This window comes from Myodes glareolus, chromosome 2 (assembly GCF_982192425.1).
Source record: "Myodes glareolus chromosome 2, mMyoGla1.1, whole genome shotgun sequence".
NCBI lineage: Eukaryota > Metazoa > Chordata > Mammalia > Rodentia > Cricetidae > Myodes > Myodes glareolus.
Window position 1 is genome coordinate 11,993,507 of NC_142027.1, and position 22,525 is coordinate 12,016,031.

Consider the following 22,525-nt stretch of genomic DNA (forward strand, 5'->3'; position numbering starts at 1 on the left):
ACATGATGTTTTTTATGAAATTCAGATGCCTCCAGCACACTACCAATCAATAATTGATCAATATCTGCATTACCTTGTGCTAGAGGACCTGGCAGACCTGTATGGGATCGGATATGCGTTATATACATAGGGCAGAGCCTGTTTCTGATCATGTCTTGTACCTGGATAAACAATGAGGTCAGTTCTGTATCATCAGGTATAAATTCAGCAGTTTCAATATGCAAAATAACTCTTTCTGCATATTGTGAGTCAGTAATTATATTAAGAGGTTCTTTAAAATCCCTAAGCACCATAAGGATGGCATATAATTCTGCTTTCTGGACAGAATCATAAGGACTTTGTTCCACTTTACTCAATTCTTCTGATTTGTAACCTGCTTTCCCTGATTTATTAGCATCGGTATAAAATGTATGGGCTCCGGTTATTGGAGCATCACGGACAATTCGAGGGAGGATCCAAGAAGTTCTCTTTATAAAGTTAAGTCTCTTGCTTTTTGGGTAATTGTTATTGATTTCTCCCAAAAAATTAGCACAAGCTCTTTGCCATGGTTCATTGTCTTCCCACAACTTTTTTATCTCATCAGCAGTGAAAGGCACTATAATTTCTGATGGGTCTATACCTGCTAATTGACGAAGTCTCAATTTTCCTTTTATAATCAATTCAGAGACTTTTTCCACATAAGTTTTTAATTTTTTACTTGGTTTGTGTGGTAAAAAAATCCATTCTAAAATAGTATCTTCCCTCTGCATTAAAATTCCTGTAGGAGAAATTCTGGAAGGCAATATAACTAGAACGCAACTAAAATTTGGATCCACCCTATCTACATGTGCCTCCTGTAATTTTTCCTCAACCATCATCAGTTCCTTTTCTGCTTCAGCTGTTAACTCTCTGGGACTATTCAAATCTTTGTCACCATCTAAGGTTTTGTTTAAATGAATTATTAGATCAGGTGTTATCCCAACAGCTGGTCGTAGACTGGAAATGTCTCCTAATAATCTTTGAAAGTCGTTAAGCGTTCGTAACCGGTCTCTCCTGATTTGTGCCTTTTGAGTCTTAATTCTTTGTAAGCCTATTTTATAACCTAAATAATTAACAGAATCTCCTCTCTGAATTTTTTCAGGAGCAATTTGCAATCCCCATTTAGGTAATACTAGTTTTACTTCTTCAAATAGCCTTTCTAAGGTATCTTTGTTTTGATCAGATATCAGGATATCATCCATATAGTGGTATATTATGGACTTAGGAAATTGTTTGCGTATAATTTTCAATGGTTGGCTTACAAAATATTGGCACAGGGTGGGAGAGTTCAACATTCCCTGTGGGAGGACGGTCCACTGGTACCTCCTTGCAGGCTGAGAGTTATTATAGGTAGGCACTGTGAAGGCAAACTTTTCTCTATCTTTTTCTTGTAATGGTATAGTGAAGAAACAATCTTTCAGATCAATAACTATAAGAGGCCATCCCTTTGGTAACAGGGAGGGCAGAGGAATTCCAGATTGCAGAGGGCCCATAGGTTGAATAACCTTGTTGATAGCTCTAAGATCTGTCACCATTCTCCATTTACCAGATTTTTTCTTAACAACAAATACAGGAGAGTTCCAAGGGCTGGTAGATTCTTCTATATGTCCAGCATCTAATTGCTCTTGTACCAGCTGTTCTAAAGCCTGTAACTTTTCCTCAGCTAAAGGCCACTGTTTAGTCCATATTGGTTTCTCAGTCAACCATTGTAGAGGCATGGCTGTTGGTACCTCTGAAGAGCCATCAATTGTGTTGTGTTCTTGTATAGCTCTAATGGCTGGTTTCCGCCATCTGTAATATCTTGTAATATTGTCCTCAGAAATATGGGCTCTGGAAGCAGCAGGAATGTTAATTTGGGTATTCCATTGCTGCAATAGGTCACGGCCCCACAAATTCACTGCAATATTTGCTACATATGGCCTTAGTTTTCCTATTTGTCCGTCTGGACCTATACAATTGACCCATCTCGTGCTTTGTCTTACTCGAGATAGGGTTCCAATTCCTAAGAACTGAATATCTACCTCCTGAAGAGGCCAATGCGGATGCCAAGACTCTGGTGTAATGATACTTACATCCGCACCTGTGTCCAGTAAGCCAGTAATAAGTTTGCCATTTACACACACTCTTAGCTGTGGCCTTTGTTCATTTATAGAAGTCTGCCAGAATATTCGTTTACTTTGTCCTCTTAGATTTCTTGATTCATTCACCACATTTAACTCATCCTTCAGGCCGTTATTGCTTTTAACAGCAGGCATGGGGCATTCTAATTTCCCTGAAGAGGCATGTTCTCTGCAGTGATCGGAAATGACTGGACCACATTTGCCATGGGGGCCTTCGAGAGGCCCCCTATTGAGTTTCCCGATGGCAACGGGTTGCCCTGTTTATCTCTTGTTGACCTACACTCATTCGTCCAATGCCTGCCCTTTCCACATCTCCTACATAAACCTGAAGGCTGAGTCCTCCTATTCCTGTTATTCCTAGAAGAGGCATTATTCCTGGACTTCCATTGTCTGCAGTCCCTTTTCATGTGTCCCATTTTGCCACAATGAAAGCATTTTGTAATCTGATGTCTCCTTTTACCTTTGGAAATTGCTTCTTGTACCCATGTTTCATTGCCATAATCAAATGTATCAACATTCATTGTATGTAAAACCCATTCGTCCAAAGGCGCTGATCTGAGCTTTAAAGGCCCCAGGATCCTTTTGCATTCTACATTGGCATTCTCATAAGCCAAAGACTCAATTACTATATTTCTTGCTTCTGGATCAGGTATCCCTATTTGTACAGCCTTAGTTAGTCGTTGCAAAAAGTCACTAAAGGGTTCTCTCTGACCCTGTTTGACCCTGACATACGATTCTACTCTCTGACCTGAGTCTTGAACCCTGTCCCAGGCCCTTAGAGCTGCTGTAGCACATATGGATAAAATGTTTTCATCATAAAGAGCTTGTTCCTGAGGATCAGAGTAAGGTCCTTCCCCTAGAATTTGATCTAGAGAAACCTCAATTCCTTTCGCTGATTCTTGTTGTTGTAAAAGTCTGGCCTCTTGTTTGAATAGGCATTTGAAATGCCATAAAGGTCCGTTCTCAAGGACAGCTGATGTGAGCTGGTTCCAATCTTTAGGGGTGGCCCTGTTGCTCAGAGCCCAGGATTTTAACATCTCCCTAACAAAGGATGAATGTAGTCCATAATTCACAATTGCTTGTTTAAATTCTTTCAGATCATTCATACGTATAGGCTCCCATGTATGTTCTTTAACGACCTTAGGGTTTTTGGAGCCAGTTATCTTTTCTGATGTTATTACTGGAAAGGCAGGTATAACTCTATGTAGTCTGAGAGTTTTTTGAGGTGAAGGTTGCCTTTCTACCTTTTGCTCCTGTTCATCAGAGTCTATGATTTCCTCAATCTTATTAAATCTGCTCACCATTGCCTTCTGTAAGTCCTGAATCTCCTGTCCAGTATTATGCTCCAAAGCCTTCATTAACGATTCTAAGGCATGGAGCTTGTCCGTCAGAGACACGATATCCTCCTTGGACATAATCCTCATGGCATGTACTGTGCCTTCTTGTATGGAAATCCTGTCAATTAATCTATCATACCCTTTTGATAAAGTCCGATTTTCACATTCAATGGTTATAATCCTCTCAGCTAATGTTTCAGCACTTACAGTCATGGACTGGAGGTTATGCGTCATTTTGGTTGTCCCCTCCTCCAGGGCAGTGACGCTCCCTTCTAAAGAAGCAATATCAGACTGTACCTTCTTGATATTTTGGCCAGTTGACCGAGTCATATCAAACAAAGATCTATTCTCCTCCTTGAGAACTCCAAACTCTGATCTAGTCTCCTGCTTGAAAACTCCAAACTCTGATCTAGTTTCCTCCTTGAAATCTCCAAACTCTTTTTTGAGGAGGTTGGTATCAGTCTGAATTGTTCTTAAGGTTTTAATCTCTGCCCTCAGCATTGTAGATTCAGTCTGTAAGGACTGTATCTTTCTTATAAAATAGCCAAACACCAGAAAAGCAACAGATCCCAGGAATAACAAAGTAAGAGGAATATCTGAGACATCCTTCAGAATATCCTCCATAGCGCAACTGAAAAAACCATTGAACTTTTGGATAGTAATATTTTCCGACATTTTCAATCAAAGGAAATTGTACTTGTATGTATGTATGTATGTATTTATTTTCAACCGAAAAGAAAAATCTTACCTGTAATGACCGTTGCCTGCCAGTAGGAGGTGGGGCGCACCTGAATCCACATGGCAGTGGTGTTGATTGAGAAAGTAAACTCTAGAATATATACACTCAAATCCAGAGGTTAAATCCACAGATCACAAAAGGTCAGAGAGCTTCTAGTGGCCAAAAAACAAGGCAATAAACAAGGCCCTGCTGCTCTGTTCAACCGGATGCAGAGGGTCGTGACACAGCCACTGCGCTGTTGCTAAAGAGGCCTAGTGCTTTGGGCCCCGTGTCCCTGTGCTGGGATTAAGGGTCAAGCTGCTTTCAGCACTCCTAATCAGTTATGGGTTTCAAACAGCTTGCTGGAACTTCAAAGGGAGCTTGCGCTGTGAGCTCTTTGACTCACGTTGCAAGGAGAAATTTAAAAATCCGTGCCGAACAGGGCAAAGTAAGCCGGCAGAGACTGTCCGGACCTGTGTATCCTGGGAGGCCGAGCTGGGGGTGGGGGGGTGGGGCGGTTCTTAAACCAAACGCTGGGCGCCAATTATTAACGAATCAATCCCACACCAGTTATGTTTTAAGGGGTTATTTATTTGGCGGGGGGTAAAACTTACATACACCATAAACCGTCAGGAAGGGAGCCTAGTCGCTGGAGCAGGAGCCGGGAGCAGCAGCTGAGACCGAGCACCGGAACCAAGAGGGCCTTATCCGGAACTGCTTCTCTTTTTAAGAGAGAAATATACCACGCCCCAGTGGGCTGGTATTTCAGCAGCTATTGGCTGACGGAGCGGAAGTCGCTCCCCGCTGCACTGTGGGCTCCTGCTTCAGTGATTATTGGTTGAGGCAGCTGAAGTTACTCCCACAACACTTTCCTACTGTTTCAGTTGGTCACAGCAGACACTTTGTTCTTTGAAAGGTGTATTTAATGACTGCCTTTGTTTCTCCCTACAATCATCTTCTCACGTGTCATCATCTGCGTGTTGTCCATACAGGGCTTCTCACCTCCATAAGACTAAATAAAAGTCTGACTTAAAGAATAGGTAGCACAGAAATCCACACACGCCTGATGTTTTCTGCACAGACCAGGACTAGATAGCTACAGGCCAGCAGGGGTCCTCAAGGTCCTGACTGACAGAAGACGACATCCATGGCCCTCTTGTGCTACTGGTCAGATGGGCCCCATTATGATAAGCAAACATGTGGTAGAGAAATGGAAGAGAAAGAGAAGAAGAATGGTTCATGCTCTGTGAAAAGAGGCAGAAAGGAAGAGATGAAGGTGGTGAGGTTCATGGGGAAGGGCTGTTTGCTACCAGAGTATGGTGAAGTTTGTACTTTGATGCTGCCAAGGGGCCATGTCTTGGTCTGTGGTCCATCTGCAACTGGGGTCTTTGTTGAAGTCTGTGGCCCAGTTGTCACTAGGGCCCACACGGAGACCTGGGATCTTGGCAGTCGCCTGCAGCCTTGTTGGAGTCTGGGGACTCTGTCACATCAGGGGTCAACAGATCTGGGGGACCTTTGCTGCCATACAGGGCCATGTGTCTTCCAGGACCAGTCTGTTGTCAAGGGCCATGTCTGAGTTCACGGCTTTATAGTGGCCAGGGTCTGGATGGATGCATGTGGCTTCTGTTTGCCACTGAAGGCCATGAGGATACCTAGAGTCAGGTTAGCCATCTTAGTCCTGGCTTGTGTCCAAGGACCATGATGCATGCAGATCTGAGTTTGCTGCACTGCCACCTAATGCTCAGTGATATCTGGGCCAGAGCTGCAGCTGAGGACCTTGTCTGGATTAGTGGTCCTATGCAGTGGTGGTCTATGTTGAGGTTTGTGGCCCACGTCACTTGGGGGGGAGGGGCTTAGGAACCATGTGAGATGAAATCAGTGGGCCATGCTGAGCCAGACCTACCCTTTGCTGGTCCAGGGAAAGCTGGCTTTGCCTTTCACTGGACACTGCAGCAAGACAGTCAGCTCCGACCTTCACCACAGGTGTGGGTGAGCCTACCCTGAGGTCATGGACACAGGGGAGCTGCCTCTGACCCCTTGCCTGAGGTGTGTAACCCCAGTGGTCTGGACTGACCAACTTAGGTACCCCCAGGCCCACAGCTCGGCCTTGGGTTGGCCCACCTTAACATCTACCCCAGCTAGAACCCGCTGGAGCTTGTGAAGGTAATGGTTGTATGGAACAATACCAGCAGAATAGCCAATACTCAGGGCGTCCATGGGATATCCCAGAGGAGTTCCACTGAGGATCCAGTGATGATGGTGTGTACCAAAAACCAGAGGCCTTGAGCCAGACCAGTGATTCATTGCAATGAACTTTTTCCTAGTAAAGCTGATAGGAAAATATGGTATACTGGATGACAAACAGAGGCCCCCAGTGTCATTAGGGAGAATGAAAAAGTGTTGGAAAGGTGGGAAAAAAGAAGTAAAGAGGTTTGTTTGTTTGCTTGCTTACTTTGTTTTATTGTCTTTTGTTGGGGGGGGTGCTGTAGGTGTGAGGGGGACTATGGGAGTACGAGGAGATAAGCAAAACTGAGGTGCATGGCATGAAATTTCCAAAAATCAATAAAAAATTAAATTTAAAGGAAAGAATAGCTAGAAATATAAGAGTCAGGGAATCATGAAAAGGCAGTCTACACTCTAAGTAACTCTTGTTTTTGACTTCTAAAATGATAGATTTTTTTTTCCTACTTCAATTCCTTTTTTCTTAATTTTCTCCTTCCAAGAGACTCCTGGTAAAGCTTGAATAAACTTTCCTGGCGGTATCATCTTGTGCCCTTGATATTTTATTTTCTCTTCCACAGTAGATACTCCAGTGAGCACTGGAATGAGATATGAAGGTTTCATTTTTATGTCGATTCCATTGTATGTGTCTATCTCACTGTCTCTCTACCTGATTTCCTCACATCAATATTCTGGTAGTCTATCTCCCATGTCCTGAAGGAGCTTGTCAGTTCAATTTCTACTTTACAGGAATCTACATGCATCATCAGCTGGAATTTCATGTTCAGTTATTCCAAGTTTATAACACAGTGCTCAGTTTAAAGCTCCAAGCACAGAGAACACATTTCTCTCTTTGCATTATTTAAAAACAGTCACATTAAACACAATTCATTTTTAAACCTAGCTGGGATGTTTTATATTTTCCTTCAGGTGGGTATTCAAGACTTTTAAGGTTGTTCACATATGGGGATCTGAGCCTCTGTTCTTACAGTCTGATTTCTTGTTCTGCCTTGATTTTTCCTATAAACTAACTCTACTAAGCAGCCAGATGAATTTATGACATGTGGATTGAAAAGATCAGCAATGAGGAGCAGTTATTAATAATTGTGTAGATAAATAGTGTTCCTTGGTCAAGTTTGGATTATCTACAAGGCCCCCTTAGTACCTCAGGGATTGACTTTTCAAAGATAAATTAATTTCCCTCTGCACAGTATAAAACTTCCTTATATAACTCTGTTTTAACTGTACCATTATTCTTCTTACCGTAAATTACAACTAGACGATTTGGCACCCACAATGCACTCAATATCTTAACAATAGTTAGACTATTCTTCTGAAAGCAAGACTTGTTTATAGTAATTATACACATTAAAATGTTCCCTAAACTTGGTCCTGAACTAGTTCCTAACTAAGCAGACATAGGAGGAAAACACATTTGATTAATAACCAAGAAACTTTCCAAGTCTTCTAATACCTTATCTGTCATGCGTGGTACAAGGAGTTTAGTACCTACATGGATACATATTTTACATCATAGCAAATTACAAGTTGGCATGAACATGTATATTGATATTAAATAACTTAATATTGTTCTAATGTAATTTATATGGCATCTTGTTAAATTGGTTTTATAAAACATATGAAGATATTTACAGAGATAAAAAGTAAGTTGGCACTGACCAAATAGAAAGCAATTTTAGTAGCAAAGGAATACAACCTGGTAAGGTATGAAGTGACGGTGACATATAAACAGAAATGCTGTGACCCTGGATGGCACCTCTGAACTGATTTCTGGCTATTCTATGCACATTCCAGTTTAATTTTCTGAATTTGCTGTTTACAAATCTCTTTATACTCTTCTAGTATTGTAGTAGGAGTCTGTTTGTGTGTTCCAGGCTGCCTAGACTCCCAAAGTAATCACACAGAAATTGTATTAATTACATTACTGCTTGGCCTGTTAGCTTATGCATATTCCTAGCAAGCTCTTACATATTAAATTAACCCATTTCCATTACTTTATATTTTACCACGAAGCTCGTGGCCTACCTAGTGGTTTGTGTCTTTCTCCTCTGGCGACTCCATGATGGCTCCCTGACTCCACCTTCTTTCTCTCAACATTTGGTTTAGTTTTCCCCGCCTAACTCTATCCTGCTAAGCCACTGGCCAAAATGTTTATTTATTAATAAATAAACATAAATAAAATAAAAGCAATAAAAGTAACACATGAACAGGATTTCCCGCACCACAGTATGCCAACTTTTCATTCATAATTTCAAAATTCTCCTTATTCTTTCTCATTGCATGGATATCTTTGCCTTCCGTAAAATTCTCCCTCTCTCATAGCCTTTGATTGCAGCGTCTTTGCAGCGTCTTTGCAGGACTGGGACCAACTGTGAACTCCTGATCCCCTTTGAGTTTTCCTTTCCTCTTGTTTGAAGTTAGTTCAGTTTGTCAGATTTCTTTGTCATAGTTCCTATGGGGCTCTACACATTGATGGATAGAGAAATTCTTTGTGCTATGTTTATTTATCTGCATACAAAGATAATTCATTTTTGTAACAAATTATAAACATAATCAATATGCTACTGATCATGTCAATTATCTATTTTCTATATGAAATTTATGAATCACAAAATAAAATTCTAAAATGAAATTTACAAGTCTACTTTGAAATAGAAAACAAAAAATATGGAATTTGATTTGAGTACTTTTATTTCCAGCCATGTTTAATATAAGCATTAGATCCCAGAAGGTGAAAACTTATGTTCCTCAACCAAAAGTAATTCTTACAAAGAATAATTGACTTCTTTCTTATACATATACAAAAGTTAGTAAGAGGTGAAATACTTAAATTAAATTCTTTCACCCACTCAACACTAAATCAAAGAAAGCTAATTTTTATTTTGTGCAAAATGTTCATATGACCAAATTTTCCCACTTGTATTTTCCTGGTGTCCTGTTTTCCTCAAAAACATAAATGTTCTATATTTAAAGGAAAGATAATACATACTTCTCTTGACATTATTCACAGAGAGTCTGCTTTGTAATATAAACAGAGACAGAATGCAAAAGTTTTAGAGAGAGAAATATTGAAAGTCTAAGATAAACACATCAATCTGTCAGATTTTGCAAAATTTCTCTAAGAGGCATAGCAAGTCTAAACATAACTTCCCAGAATAGAATAAGAAACACACACACACACACACACACACACACACACACACACACACACATGCTTCCCTAGATAAAATTAAGAAACTAACAATGTATTTTGAAGCTAGAATGTATGATTTTTAAGCTAATATTTATTTGTTTTTTCAGCTATTTGTGAATAAGATGTATGAGTATAAATAATGTTATTTCCCTAAAATTAATTCACATTGTATAAACTCAATTCTCACTGAATGGCCTAACGATTTTATCCCACTAATTCCATTAATTTACCAAACAGATCATTCACTAAACTCTATGTATTTTCCATGTCATTTTTTTCTCTTTTTGCCAGTAGTTTGCAACTGAAGGAAAAATAAGTAACAACTGTTTAGGAGGTACCAAAGAGGAGTATTTTTCTCAAAACAGTAAAGCTAGTGATTTGCTTAGTGGTTGGATGTGTAAAAGTAACTTAGAAGGTCTAACCTGATGTGAGCTTCCCCTCTTTATGCACTGAATACACTTTATTTCCATTGGTTAATAAAAAAAAAATCTGCTTTGGCCTATGGCAGTACAGAATATACATAGGTATGGAAACTAAACTGAATGCAAAAAATAAAAAGAAGGTGCAGTCAGGCAGATACCATGTAGTCACCCAAGAAGCAAGATGTGAGGTACCAAAAAATCAGCCTTGTGGAAAAATATAAAATAGTAAAAATTGGTTAATTTAAGATGTAAGAGGTAGTTAAAAGGATGCCTAAGTCTTAATGAAACACTGTTGTAATTGTTACTATTTTTGTGTGATTATTTAGGACTGGGTAGCCAAGAAATGAAAGCACAGTCTCTACTTAAAAATGGTACCCATTGTCTGGCACAGATTCACATAAGACCTAAAAAAGCTTAAAGAAAAAAAAAAGAAGGCTTCTAGACCCACAAAACAGGAGCCAAGCACAGCTTCTTGGTAGCTTTATTTTTTCCAGATAGGCTCTGTTTGTTGGTGACAAACAGATGCCTGGCTCTTTTTAAAAATGACATCCTGGTTCTTGCTGGCTGCAAAAAGGATTTTTTGCATGATCCTGCTGTGAAGCACATGAATGGGGTTTGTTGGCAGCTTGCTACAAGTTACTGTGTGGTAGTGAGAGCCAACTGATCCCAGAGTTGGGATGGTAAACATGGTTCCCAGATCTGACAGTAAACCTATCTCTGCCATATTGAAAAGCCAAGTAGGGTGGAACTAACAGCTAAAGTGGCCACTTTTGTTCTAGGTATGCCTGCTTAACAGTTTACAACAGTGATCACAAAAGGATTACATGTCAAAACAAAGACTGATTCAGACAAAAGTCAACCACTAAATAGGTCATAGTGTGTTTAAAAAATATATGTAGGCTTAAAAATAGGTATAGACAGTTTTAAAATAATAGTTTTAAAAATAAAACAAATAAGTCTTTGAATAAAACAGTAAAATAATATAAAAAGTCACATAAAAATAAAAATATATAGTCTATATTATATATACTATTGTGTTTTCTTTAAATTTTTTGACTAGCAATGAGATAACCCAGAGAAACATCTGATTGTGGGGACTGCTAAGCTAAAACAACATAAGGATATCTTGACTTCAAAATTTGAGTCTAAGGCTATGTTACTTTGGAAAAGAAATTCTGCTTTTGTTTTCACAGAGGTTGGAAACCTGTGGATTCCTTCCAGGCTAGTGTGGTTTGATAAAACAAGAACCTTTAAAAAGTTTCCATATACCTTAAATGTACTTCATCCAAAAAAACAGCAGAAAGCAGTTTCAATAAAACAATACACAAATTCCCCAAATGATTGTTTATGGATATTTGTTTTCATTTAAAGCGAGTTGATTATAAGTGGTTAGTGGTAACATCAATCTCTTTCTAAAGAGGGGAAATATGATATAGAAATGAATATTTGACATTGGTATGAACTTTGATTTATTGGTACAAATTTAAGATCAATTTTGTTATATGTGTATTTCTATTCTTATTTAAGATATTATGCTTATACAGCTCATTTAAAAATGTAATGTATATTAAAAACTACAGATTAATAGATAGTTATTTATAATAGTCAAACTTGCAGCTATGTTAGTTAGGTTTTTTAGATGTACAGAGATGTATTTCAGTTAGATAATCTTCAACACATCAAAGATCTACAGAATATGGCGTTTTAAATGTTCTAAGAACTTATACTGTTTTCAACAGTGAGACATATCTCCTTCTGGCAGCACCAATTACATCAGGAAGGTTGGTGGACATTGAAGAAACTCATTATGAAATTTCCCTTTAATGTGACAAGGCTAGCCATTTGGTCAAGAAACTGCTCTTGCCTAGACTTGATGACATGCTGTATGAACTGGATATGTGGGACCCACAAAAGAGTGACTGCTAAACTTCCCAAAAGAGGGTGAGACAGTCAGTCCTTCAGAGTTCCTGCTTCATGAAAAGTCTGCCAGACATTCTGCAGGACACAGAAGAAAGTAACTGACAAACAGACAATATAGGCAAAACAGTCTTTCAAATTTCCTGCTTCATGGAAAAGTCTACCAGATACTATGGTCTTTAGGCTTAATATGGATGCCCCAACATTAAAGAAGAAATTTGGGTCACTGTACAGGCAGCAAGATGTCTCTGTCAATTCTAGAGTTTTGGAGGTTGCTTACAATGTACTTCCTGTTTACTTAGGTATTATTATATCTTTCTGGGGTCTTTGATGAAGTTGAAGACAGATAGTTATAGTTTTCCTTAGTTATGATAAAATATAAGCTAAATATAAAACTTTAGACTCACAAAGACAAAATAGATGACATAATATTTTCTTTAATTTTGCCATATACAAATAGACTAAATATTGTAACTGTAATTCTTTCTTGATATCTGTTTTGTATGTGTAATTTTACTATGTTAAAGATGAAATCTTCCATTTTATTTAAACAGAAAAGAGAAAATGATGTGTAATTCCCCTCTGTATGCTATTAACAAGTTTTATTACCACTTATTAATAAAGAGGCTGATTTGGCCTATGGCAGGGCAAAATGTAGCTAGATGGGAAAACTAAACTGCATGAAGGAAAAAGAAGGTGAAGACAGGAAAATGCCATGTAGCTGCCCAATAAGCAAGATGTGATGTAACAAACAATGAGCCTCATGATAAAATAAAAGATAATAAAAATGAGTTAATTTTAAACATAAGAGCTAGCTAGAAATATGCCTAAGCCATTGTCCAAACACTGCTATAATTAATATAGTTTCCATGTGATTGTTCAGGTCTGGGTGGTCAGAATATGAAAGTGCAGTCTCTGTTTACACTAGCCTGTCCACATACTAAGTCACAGAAACTAGATCCACTGGTTGCCCTGGGGAAGTCTAATAGATCCTAGAGGCATGTAACCCTTGAGAAAAGAGTGTGGTCGTAGATTAGGGTGAAGACAGTATGTGGTGTGGGAGGTCCTTCTGCCGATGTGTTGCTTTTACTGGTTAATGAATAAAGAAACTGCCCTGGCCTGTTGATAGCAGAGAACTAAGGTAGGCTGGAAAGATAGAATTTAATTCTGGGAGGTAGAAAGCAGAGTCAGGGAGAAGCCATGGATCCTCTGCCTGAGACAGACGCTGGTTAGATCTTTGTCAGTAAGCCACTGCCACTTGGTGATATACAGATTTAGAGAAATGGATTAAATTAATATAAGAATTAGCCAATAAGAAACCAGAGCTAATTGGCCAAGCAGTGATTTAATTAATAGAGTTTTTGTGTAGTTATTTCAGGTGTAAGCTAGCCAGGCGGCCAGGACGAACAAGCAGCTCCTTCCCCTCCAACAGGTATGTCCTCTGTGATTAAGAATCTGAAGTCTCTTAAACCTTAGACCACTGAGCAGATGTTTTAAGATCCACTGCCTAGCGAACTGCAGTTTCTGGATCCCAAACCCCATAATACAACATACCTCAAGATCTATGAGCAATAGTTAATGACAAGCATGATGATTAAGCCAGTTAAGAGTTTTAATTCCTATCTATTGGTGGCTTGAGTAAGAACTGATGTGAGCCTCTGAAAAGTCTTCCCGTGCCAAGTTCAAGCATAAAGAGTTTTTTAAAGGAAAAATCCACAAAGATACATGAAAGTTAGATGAGGGTCAACATAACCTTGAAACTTTTGTTCCTGGCCGAGCTTAGTAGTCATTTTGGAGATAACTTGACAACTATTTTGATTAGTACATGAATCATCTACTAATCATGGTCTAGGCCATGGAAATATCAAATGTCAAATGTGTTGCCAAGGCAGATGCAAGTGTTTGGAGAAGGGAACTGAGGGGTTGAGAGATGTCTTATTAAATACAAAATGGGATCAGAATAGAATGGTATGATCTTAGTCATGTTGAGCAGCTGTTAGTGCTGTAGACCAGGTTGTTTGGTTAGAGAGTACCTCTGGAGAAACCTGAGTGAGCCAGGAAGTATCTAAGGGTGGGGGATGAGAAGTCTCCAGATTAGCAGTTGTTTGACATTTTGAGAGGAGGCATGAGCTCAGCTGTATATAACTAAGATTCTGAATTTAATGACTTTTTCAGAATCAGGACTCACTTATTTTATGGTCTTAACCAGAGGTATGGTCTTCCATTATTTAGGTTTTCTTTCTTTCTTTCTTTCTTTCTTTCTTCCTTCCTTCCTTCCTTCCTTCCTTCCTTCCTTTCTTTCTTTCTTTCTTTCTTTCTTTCTTTCTTTCTTTCTTTCTTTCTTTCTGACATCTCAATATTTAACCCACAAAATTTAAGATAAACCAATATCTTCCTATCTCTGTTTTTCAATTATGGGTTTAAGGTATATGCTATCATATCTGATATGCAATTTTTCCATTTCTAAATGTGTCCCTCAGTACATTTTCTGAAATAGCAGATGAATAGCTTCCTTGACTTTTTACATATGGGCCAGTTTATTGTTTTAGCACTGATTCAACTAGCTGCTCCTAGGCCAGAACCATTGGTACTTTATAGCTTGAATGTCACCCAGAGATAAAAAGAAATGTCCCTATAATGTCTTTGATAAATCCTGGCTGTGTATTTATCTATCTTGTTATCAAAGGTTGGTTATGCCTACAATAACAATTTCAATGATGTCATCATCTTTATTTGAGTTGAATAAAAATATTCCATTTGCCATCAACAATGATTTTCCATTTCTAAAGCATGTTTTAGGGCTTATATTATGTGAATATATTATTTCTGGAGCAGAGTGTATTGGAAAAACAGATAAGAAAAAATTGAATGAGAAACACAGTGTGTCACAGTTATAAACAAATACGCTTTAAAAGCAAAATGACTAAAGACTTTTGACCTGAAACGAAGTCATGTGTTTATCAATTTGAATATGGATGATTAGACTCAAAGAGTCAGGTAGAGTGAGGAAAGATAGACAGTGATTTTGGATTTTTCCCATTTATGGAAAATTCAAAATAAGCTGGTTTAATAATTAAATAACATAGTGTTTCTTTTACTTTTGATTTTTTCTTGTTGTTTTTGCTTTTTTAATACAGGGTCTCACTTCACAGTCCAGTTTTAAACTCTGTGTAACCAAGCTCCTATTGAATTACTATAGTTCTCTTGCCTCAGTATTTCTAAGTGTTGGGCACACAGACATGAATCACCATGCAGAACTTTTTCTTAAAATTTGGATTTCATTTTTTTGTTGTTGTTGTTTTGAGTCTTAATTCATGGTAGATATTCCCATCATTTTACAGTGCTTCTTCCTAAGAATTTTATATATAAATTATAAAAGATGTCTCTAAAGTACTTACATTATTTGTTTTTCTCTAGGGCTGTTTCAGTGAATATAATGAGAACAACCACTCCTCCCCAACCACAGGCTCTTATATTTGCATGCTTAGTCCTCAGTTGAACTGTTTAGAAGGATTAGGAGGTGTGTCCTTCTTGGAGGAGATACATCACTGGGAAGAGACTTTGAAGTTTCAAAAACCCAAACTAAGCTAAGCCCAGTCCCCGCCCCCCCCCCCACCCCGTCTCTTCATTCTGTCTATGGATACAAAGCTCTCAGCTACTTCTCATGTACCATGCGTTCCTGCCTGGATGACAGGCTGACAGCCATGATGATAATAAACTAACCATCTGAAACTCTAAGCAAGCACTTAATTAAATGCTTCTTCACAGCAATAGAACAGTGACTAAGACAGCTATATAGAATAAAGGAATAATAGTGGAGGCATTTATGGGAACTTGTATGAATCACCTATTTTGTCAGTTACAGGCACCTTATCTAAATCTATCTATCTTCACATCTGTTTCAGAGATTTCTTGACCCATAAATTAGACAATAATACCATGAAAAATATTTTTTGTTCAAATGAATATTAAATGGTCACCTTTAATGATATAAATGGCATTATCTTCAACTTCGTTAAGTAATAATTTAAATGAAATCCAAGGAGGACACACCTCTTTGTAATTGTAATTTTAAATTTAACAATATTCTATTTATCAGATTTGATTATCACTCAGTGAAATGCATCATGAAAAGCAATTTTTCTTGTTTATCAATTTGTAGGCCATCTTCTGTTTTAGTGTGTTCTTCCTCTCCTTTGTGTCTGTCAATTCTAGATCTCTGATTCTAGGAGATCATCCTTTTCAAATTCCACATGGAAATGAATCTTTCCAAGTCTGGTCACTTTATTTTCTAAAATATAGTCTGACTCCATCTTTGTTGACTGCAAATGGTGGAAATGACTTCTCTGTATGCTTTAAAATTTGTTTTAGTTGTTACCTGAAGTCTGTGATGTTTTCCAACCCTGTAGATGTTTCTGTTTGGGATAGGCTTCCCCCAGTCATTTGGTCTCTGCATTTTGACCAGTTGTCAATTTCTGTGAAGGTATTGGTTGGCTGCAAATCAATTTCTTTGATGATGCAGGGAGAGAGGTACACTTGTTTTTTATATAAGTGTAAATCTTTAGAATGCAGTTGGAAATTATAGTGGTTTAGGAAACTGAGAAAAGGAGGTTCTCTTCTAGGGTCCATGACTTCATCATCAGCCATGAACAACTGGCTATGTTTACAGTTCCAGGCATGAATTCCCTATTAATTTACAGGCCTTAAATCCAAAAATAAATGTATGATTTCTGGTGTATATGTATACATACGTGAATAATTTAAATGAAATAACCTTTGGGTTAATAGGCTCTCACACAGAGTCCTAGACTAATAAACTTGCCAGTGCCAGGTAAGGTAAGCCTCCCTTTGTGTTGTTAAACGAGTATAAGAGGCCTCTCCTGAAAGCCAGGCTATCGCTATTGCCTTTGGTTGCCTTCCTTAATTTGAAGGTGAGAAGTTATTGCTTAAGACACTTCAAGTTTCAAACACAAGATTTAGAGGAATTGACATGAAACTGACCTGAAAGCCCTCTCTCTAAGGACTACATCTCATAGTAGGTCTATCTGACAACAGAGGAAAGCAGTCAGGAATCCTATGCAGCAGTACAGTCGATGTGCTCAAAACTACCACCACACAAGATCAACCCAGTTGTGCAACAGTGGCACTCATGACTCTTGGGTAAGTAACAACCGTCGAATTGCAAACCCGACTTTCATAGTCTTACCAAATTGTAAATTAACACGTGATTAACCTTACCATATCTGGCTCCCCACCCCAACCCTTCCCTCCACAATCTCTAGGAATCACCACTTTACTGTGGGAGCAAACTTTTCAGGCTGCACACACAGGTGACCTCATTCTGGACTTGCTTTTCTGAGTCTGACATACATCCTTTAGCATATTGATCTCCGCTTTTATCCATATTGTTTCAAGAATAGTGTCTCATCATTTTAATGGCTAAAATTCAACTGTGGACATATACCACATTTTCTACAGCCCTTTTTCTGTATATTTTTCTATTCCTAAGCTACTGTGGATAGTATTGTGCTCAGGTCTTCTAAGCACACTATTGTATCCTCTTAACTAAGCTGCATAACTGGTTGTGAAATTACTAAACCATGTGGCAGTTTTAACATTTTGGAGAATCTCTACTGTTTTCTATAACTGATGTAGTAATTTTCATTTTCTCTGTATTTATATTAGCGTTGCCATGTCCAGATATCTGGCAGAACAACGTATGGGAAGGATTTATACAGACTCACCATTTCATAGGGTTGTAAATCCAGCATCGCAGGGAGCACAGCAGACAGGGTGGACTTGCGGTGTTAGGAGTATGAGATGGTGAGTATGCTCATTGTGGTAGACAGGGAAATATAGAGAACAGCGATGACACAGTTTCTGGCCTTCTGCCTTCAAAGGCATATCTTCAAGGTAGGCCCCACTTAATAAGGTTCACACAGCCTCCTAAAATAGATTATCACCTGTTAAACTGGCACGCAAAACATGAGCCCATGGTAGTCATGTCAGACTCAAAGTAAAACATTGTCAGTACATAAGGGAACCTATAGTCATACAATCAAATACATTTTGACTTCTGTCTTTTTAATAAAACTTAGTTAGACCAGTTGGAATAGACTTGAGAAACCACTACTTATGGAAATCAATCTACTTTCTGCATCTGGGATTTAATTAATAGAAATTTATACTTTCAAACAGTAAGGTTTTGCTTGATGTTCTTAAGTAAGAAAACTCTGAGGCACAGAAGACTTGTATCTAATTTAGAGCTGAATGGAACTACAACCCCTATACTCCCACACATGTTGTTCATTTAACATTAATCAATTAATGTTTCACTATCGCAAAAGCAAGCAGGCACGAAACAACTCACAAAAGCAGACACAACCAGATGTCAACTCGGTACATTCATTAGATTGAAATTTTAGTATTCATAAATTTGGGAAGGAATTCAATACTACAAATTTCATTTGCAATGCATACTTTATTTTTGAGTTAATAGATTAATAACGAATTTCTCAATGGACCCGCTTCAGACAATATTTGAGGTCAGAGGGTAAGTGAGGAACTGACAATTAGGAAATGAGAGGATAATTCTTCCTGGTCAAAGGGAAATAACAGTGGCTAAAGATCCCAGACTGGGTGACAGTCGTCGGCAAGATTGGAAATCTAGAAAGAAGATCAGTAGAATCCAGATCCAATGCCACAGCTTGGTCTGTAGCAAGAAGACTGGCAGGTTCTATGAGGAACATAGGATGGGCGGCAGAATCCTGATCCGAAGCCCAGTGATGGGAATCCATGGGGTCTAAAGCCACTGGATCCACAGCTCAGGGAGTAAGAGCTTCTAGACCCATAGCCCAGAGAGTGACAGCTGCTGGACCCAAAGCCCTGAGAGCCAGCGCACGTGGTCCTGCAGGGGCTGTAGAAGCTGGAGACCCTGGAGCTGTAGCAGGGCCGCTGGCAGGAAGTCTGCACCACATGGGAAGTTTGGCATCGGCTGGGCTGGAAGTAGTTCTGATGACAGCCGCTGTGGAGAGAGGAGCCCAGATGGCACGGTCTGGGAGAGCAGGAGTTCGTGGTCTGGACCAGGTGCCTGGAGTAGGAAGAGTCGCAGGAGGAGTAAGGGTAGTTCAGGTGATCTCCACAGGAGCGGGAGGAGAAGTTTCCAGAATAGCAGCTGTAGGACATGTTGAAGGCAGGTGTAAGTCAAGCTGAGTATAACAGAAGATTCTGAATGTGAAAATCACTCCTTTTCTGGGACCTTTATATACTCTCAGCAATGGGAGTGGCCTCTTACATGATCGTTGTTTCTGTCTGTGGCCACACTCATCTGCATGTCTGGACCTCAGCAATTTTCTTCATAATTGCAGTTAGCTAACTCCTTTTATCTTACGTTTAAGGCAGAACTCATTTTTTATATGTCTGAGTCAATGAAATACATTTATGTTACAAATGCTATGACTGTATTTAATTAGTGCCTCTACCATTACAGTCAGGAAACCCCCTTTATTTTCTCTGTCTATGACTTGTGTATGCTCTTGTTTGGGGAGGGGAAGTAATCTCGGATGACAAAGTCGTTATCCCCAATTGGTCATTGGATACAAGTCAGAGTCTTGTTCTGACAAGAAGCCATTTCATAAACGGCTCCAACATGAAATCATGGGTTCACACTCTCTGGGATAGTGTTCTGGTTCTTTTACGTTATTATCAGTGGTTATTATATCCAGTCTATATGAGCTGTATAAATAAGTCAAAAGAATTGAGACATTGTACAAAATCATTCTAGTGCTGAAAACCTGTGCAGAGAAAGTGATTATTTAGAATAATGAAATCAAAACAATATTGGCCACTATGGGGCCCTGTGGAGCAAATTGGCAGACATGGCATTTAGTGTTCAAGGGTCAATGGTAGCGGGAGGGGTTATGTGTGGATTTACTTTTGATTTAATCCATTGATACTCTCCTCATAGTTTAATTATTCTAGAGTTTACCAACCCAATTGATATTACCAACCATCATTTCAAATTGAAGCATGGTTTCAGAGCTTATTGAAAGATCAGTCTCCCTGTCCTGTCATGAGAATTTGATCCATTTTGGTCAATGGCATTTGGGGTGACTAGTCCTATGGGTGTGGTTTTCTCTGGTTAGGTGATTGTATAAAACTGAGGCTTCTCATCACTGGGCTTCAGAACCTCAGAGAGATCTGGATTCTACTGATCTTCTTTCTAGATTTCCAGTCTTGCTGACAGCTGTCACCCAGTCTGGGATCTTTGGCCACTGTTATTTCCCTTCACCAGGAAGAATTATCCTCTAATTTCCTGATTGTCAATTCCTCACTTACCCTCTGACTTCATATATTGGCTGATGCCTCCAACCTCACCTACGGACTTGCCAATGTATTTCTGTATTTGATATCTGAGTGAACGGTCACATCTATATACAAGAGAAGAGTTTTCAACATGCTTTTCTGCAGGAAGAATGGAATAATATTCTTCCTTTGTAAACCTTTATAATATTCTTTCCTTTATAAAAGGATGTTATGGCAAACATCTGAGATGATGAAAACAGCTTCTCTCTCCATCAGTATTTGTTGTTGGAATGTCTCCGCTTTCAGATTCTGCACACTTGTTCACAATTGGTGTTTCAAGCTGAGGGCCATGTTCCTCCCAATCAGGTGTCCTTCCCTACAACACTACCCAGTCTGAAAGCTGGGGGTGCCATTTATGGGAGAATAAGTAGCAAATGTCTGTGAGACCTGTAGCTTAGTGGCTGTGAAAGTTGCTGACACAAAAGTAAAATGATTCTTCTCAAACCCAGACCAAATTAGAAGTGGGAAAGGGCTCGCTCCAGCCTTCCTGAGGTGTGCACTCTTTTCCAAGCTTTTAAGCAGCCACAGCAGGTATGGGCTTTTACTTCTTTACATGCCACAGAGTTTGTATGCATCACGTATGTTCACATATGTACACATGCAAGAGTTCAATCGTTTACCGTTTTGGATCCTGCAACAATTCAGTAAAGAGGTTTTAGACAAAACGCTTTCCTAGTATAGCGCCTTCGCCAATGGACTTACCCTAGTTTCGGGATTTGATTTTAAGACAAATGAACTTTGTGTCTGAAATAACTTACATAATTCTCTTATGTTTCCTTTAAAAACCTGTGCTGGCCATTACTTGCTTGTGTATGCCTATAGATATCTAGTGTTGTTCCCAAGCGAGGCTCATTCTTTTCTGGAGAAATACTATAGGGATGTTACCTGTATTGGCTGGACCTCTTGACAGGTTGCAGAACACCCTCACAGTTTCAATAATTTTATGTAAAAGATACCTGATGTTGAGGCTGTGGGAAGATGTGTTTAGTATTAGCAGTACAAGTCACTCTCTGGACCTGATCATGAACTAGGGACCCATGACTGGGCTGCTACAAAGCTCTGGTTCCTGTTTCACCTTTCTAGAGCCTTGGAAAGGCCAGGAAAGGCAAAACTTGGATTGCAAGCTTCATTTCTTGACTGTGACTCATCTCAGACACCAGCCCCAGGTTTCTGAATTGTTGTATTTACATGGCTGGTCCAGTATCTCGTCTCCTCCCACACACCTTTGTGGCACTGTTTCCCTCTAGGACTCAACTTCATTTTGATATTTTTTCTGGCTGTATGTTTCTGTTGCTCCTCTTCCTAACTTCGCCTCTTATTACTTCCAACTAAAAGCAAGAAATAATAAAGTATTTGAGAGAGTCATTGTGAGTTTTGAATATAACTATGTTTCCTAGCAATTCAGAACAAATATAGTGATGTCATCCAACAAAGGTCAAATATGTGACATCAGTGGTTTAAAAGTTCAATGTCATGTCTTCCATCTCTGAATTATGAATCAATTCAATGAAAATGTGATAGGGTTAAGTGACAGACACTGAAATCAGCAGAGCCTGTTCTGCAAAATTTGTTTAATTGCAATTTGTTTAAAAACTTCACTACATGATTTGAGTGACAAGAAACTTCAAAGGCACCTAACAATTAATATTTTAAAGTTTATCTTATAAGCTTCTAAATCTTTAAATGTCTTTCTCTAGGCTCCTAGCAACTGGGATAAAAGTCTATTATTATTATTATCATTATTACTTAAAAATACCAACCTAAATTACCACTCTCTCTCCTCCTCCCACTCTGTCCATACATTCTCCCAACCCACCTCCTCCAATCCTAAGAGAGGCCAAGGCACCCTGCCCTGTGGAAAGTCCAAGGCCCTCCCTACTACATTTAGGTTAAGCAAGGTATATATCCAAAGAGAATAGGATCCCCAAAAGCCAATAAATGCAGTAGGGACAAATCCTAGTGTCACTGTCATTGGCCCCTCAGTTTCCCCAACTGTCAACCACATTCAGAGTGAATAGTTTGATCCCATGCTCGGTCACTCCCAGTCTAGTTGGAGTACATGAGCTCCCATTAGTTCAGACAAACCATATCAATGTGTGGACCCCTCATGGTCTTGACTTTTTTGCTCATACTCTCACTCCTTCCACTAGTCAACTGGACCTTGGGAGCTCAGTCCAGTGCTCCGATGTGGGACT

General features: G+C 39.0%; 1 protein-coding gene across 1 annotated transcript; it reads right to left on the bottom strand.

Moving 5' to 3' along the window:
- Positions 1-18,451: 18,451 nt before the first annotated feature.
- LOC125392538 (keratin-associated protein 13-1-like) lies at positions 18,452-19,169 on the bottom strand. Its single transcript, XM_048422325.3, has one exon. It carries the CDS (start codon positions 19,149-19,151, stop codon positions 18,645-18,647), a length of 507 nt encoding a protein of 168 aa, XP_048278282.2. The 5' UTR covers positions 19,152-19,169; the 3' UTR covers positions 18,452-18,644.
- Between the last annotated feature and the right edge of the window lie 3,356 nt (positions 19,170-22,525).

Bases quoted from the DNA above. Each gene is read 5' to 3' on its own strand.
- LOC125392538 (XM_048422325.3), bottom strand. From the start codon at position 19,151: ATGTCCTACAGCTGCTATTCTGGAAACTTCTCCTCCCGCTCCTGTGGA.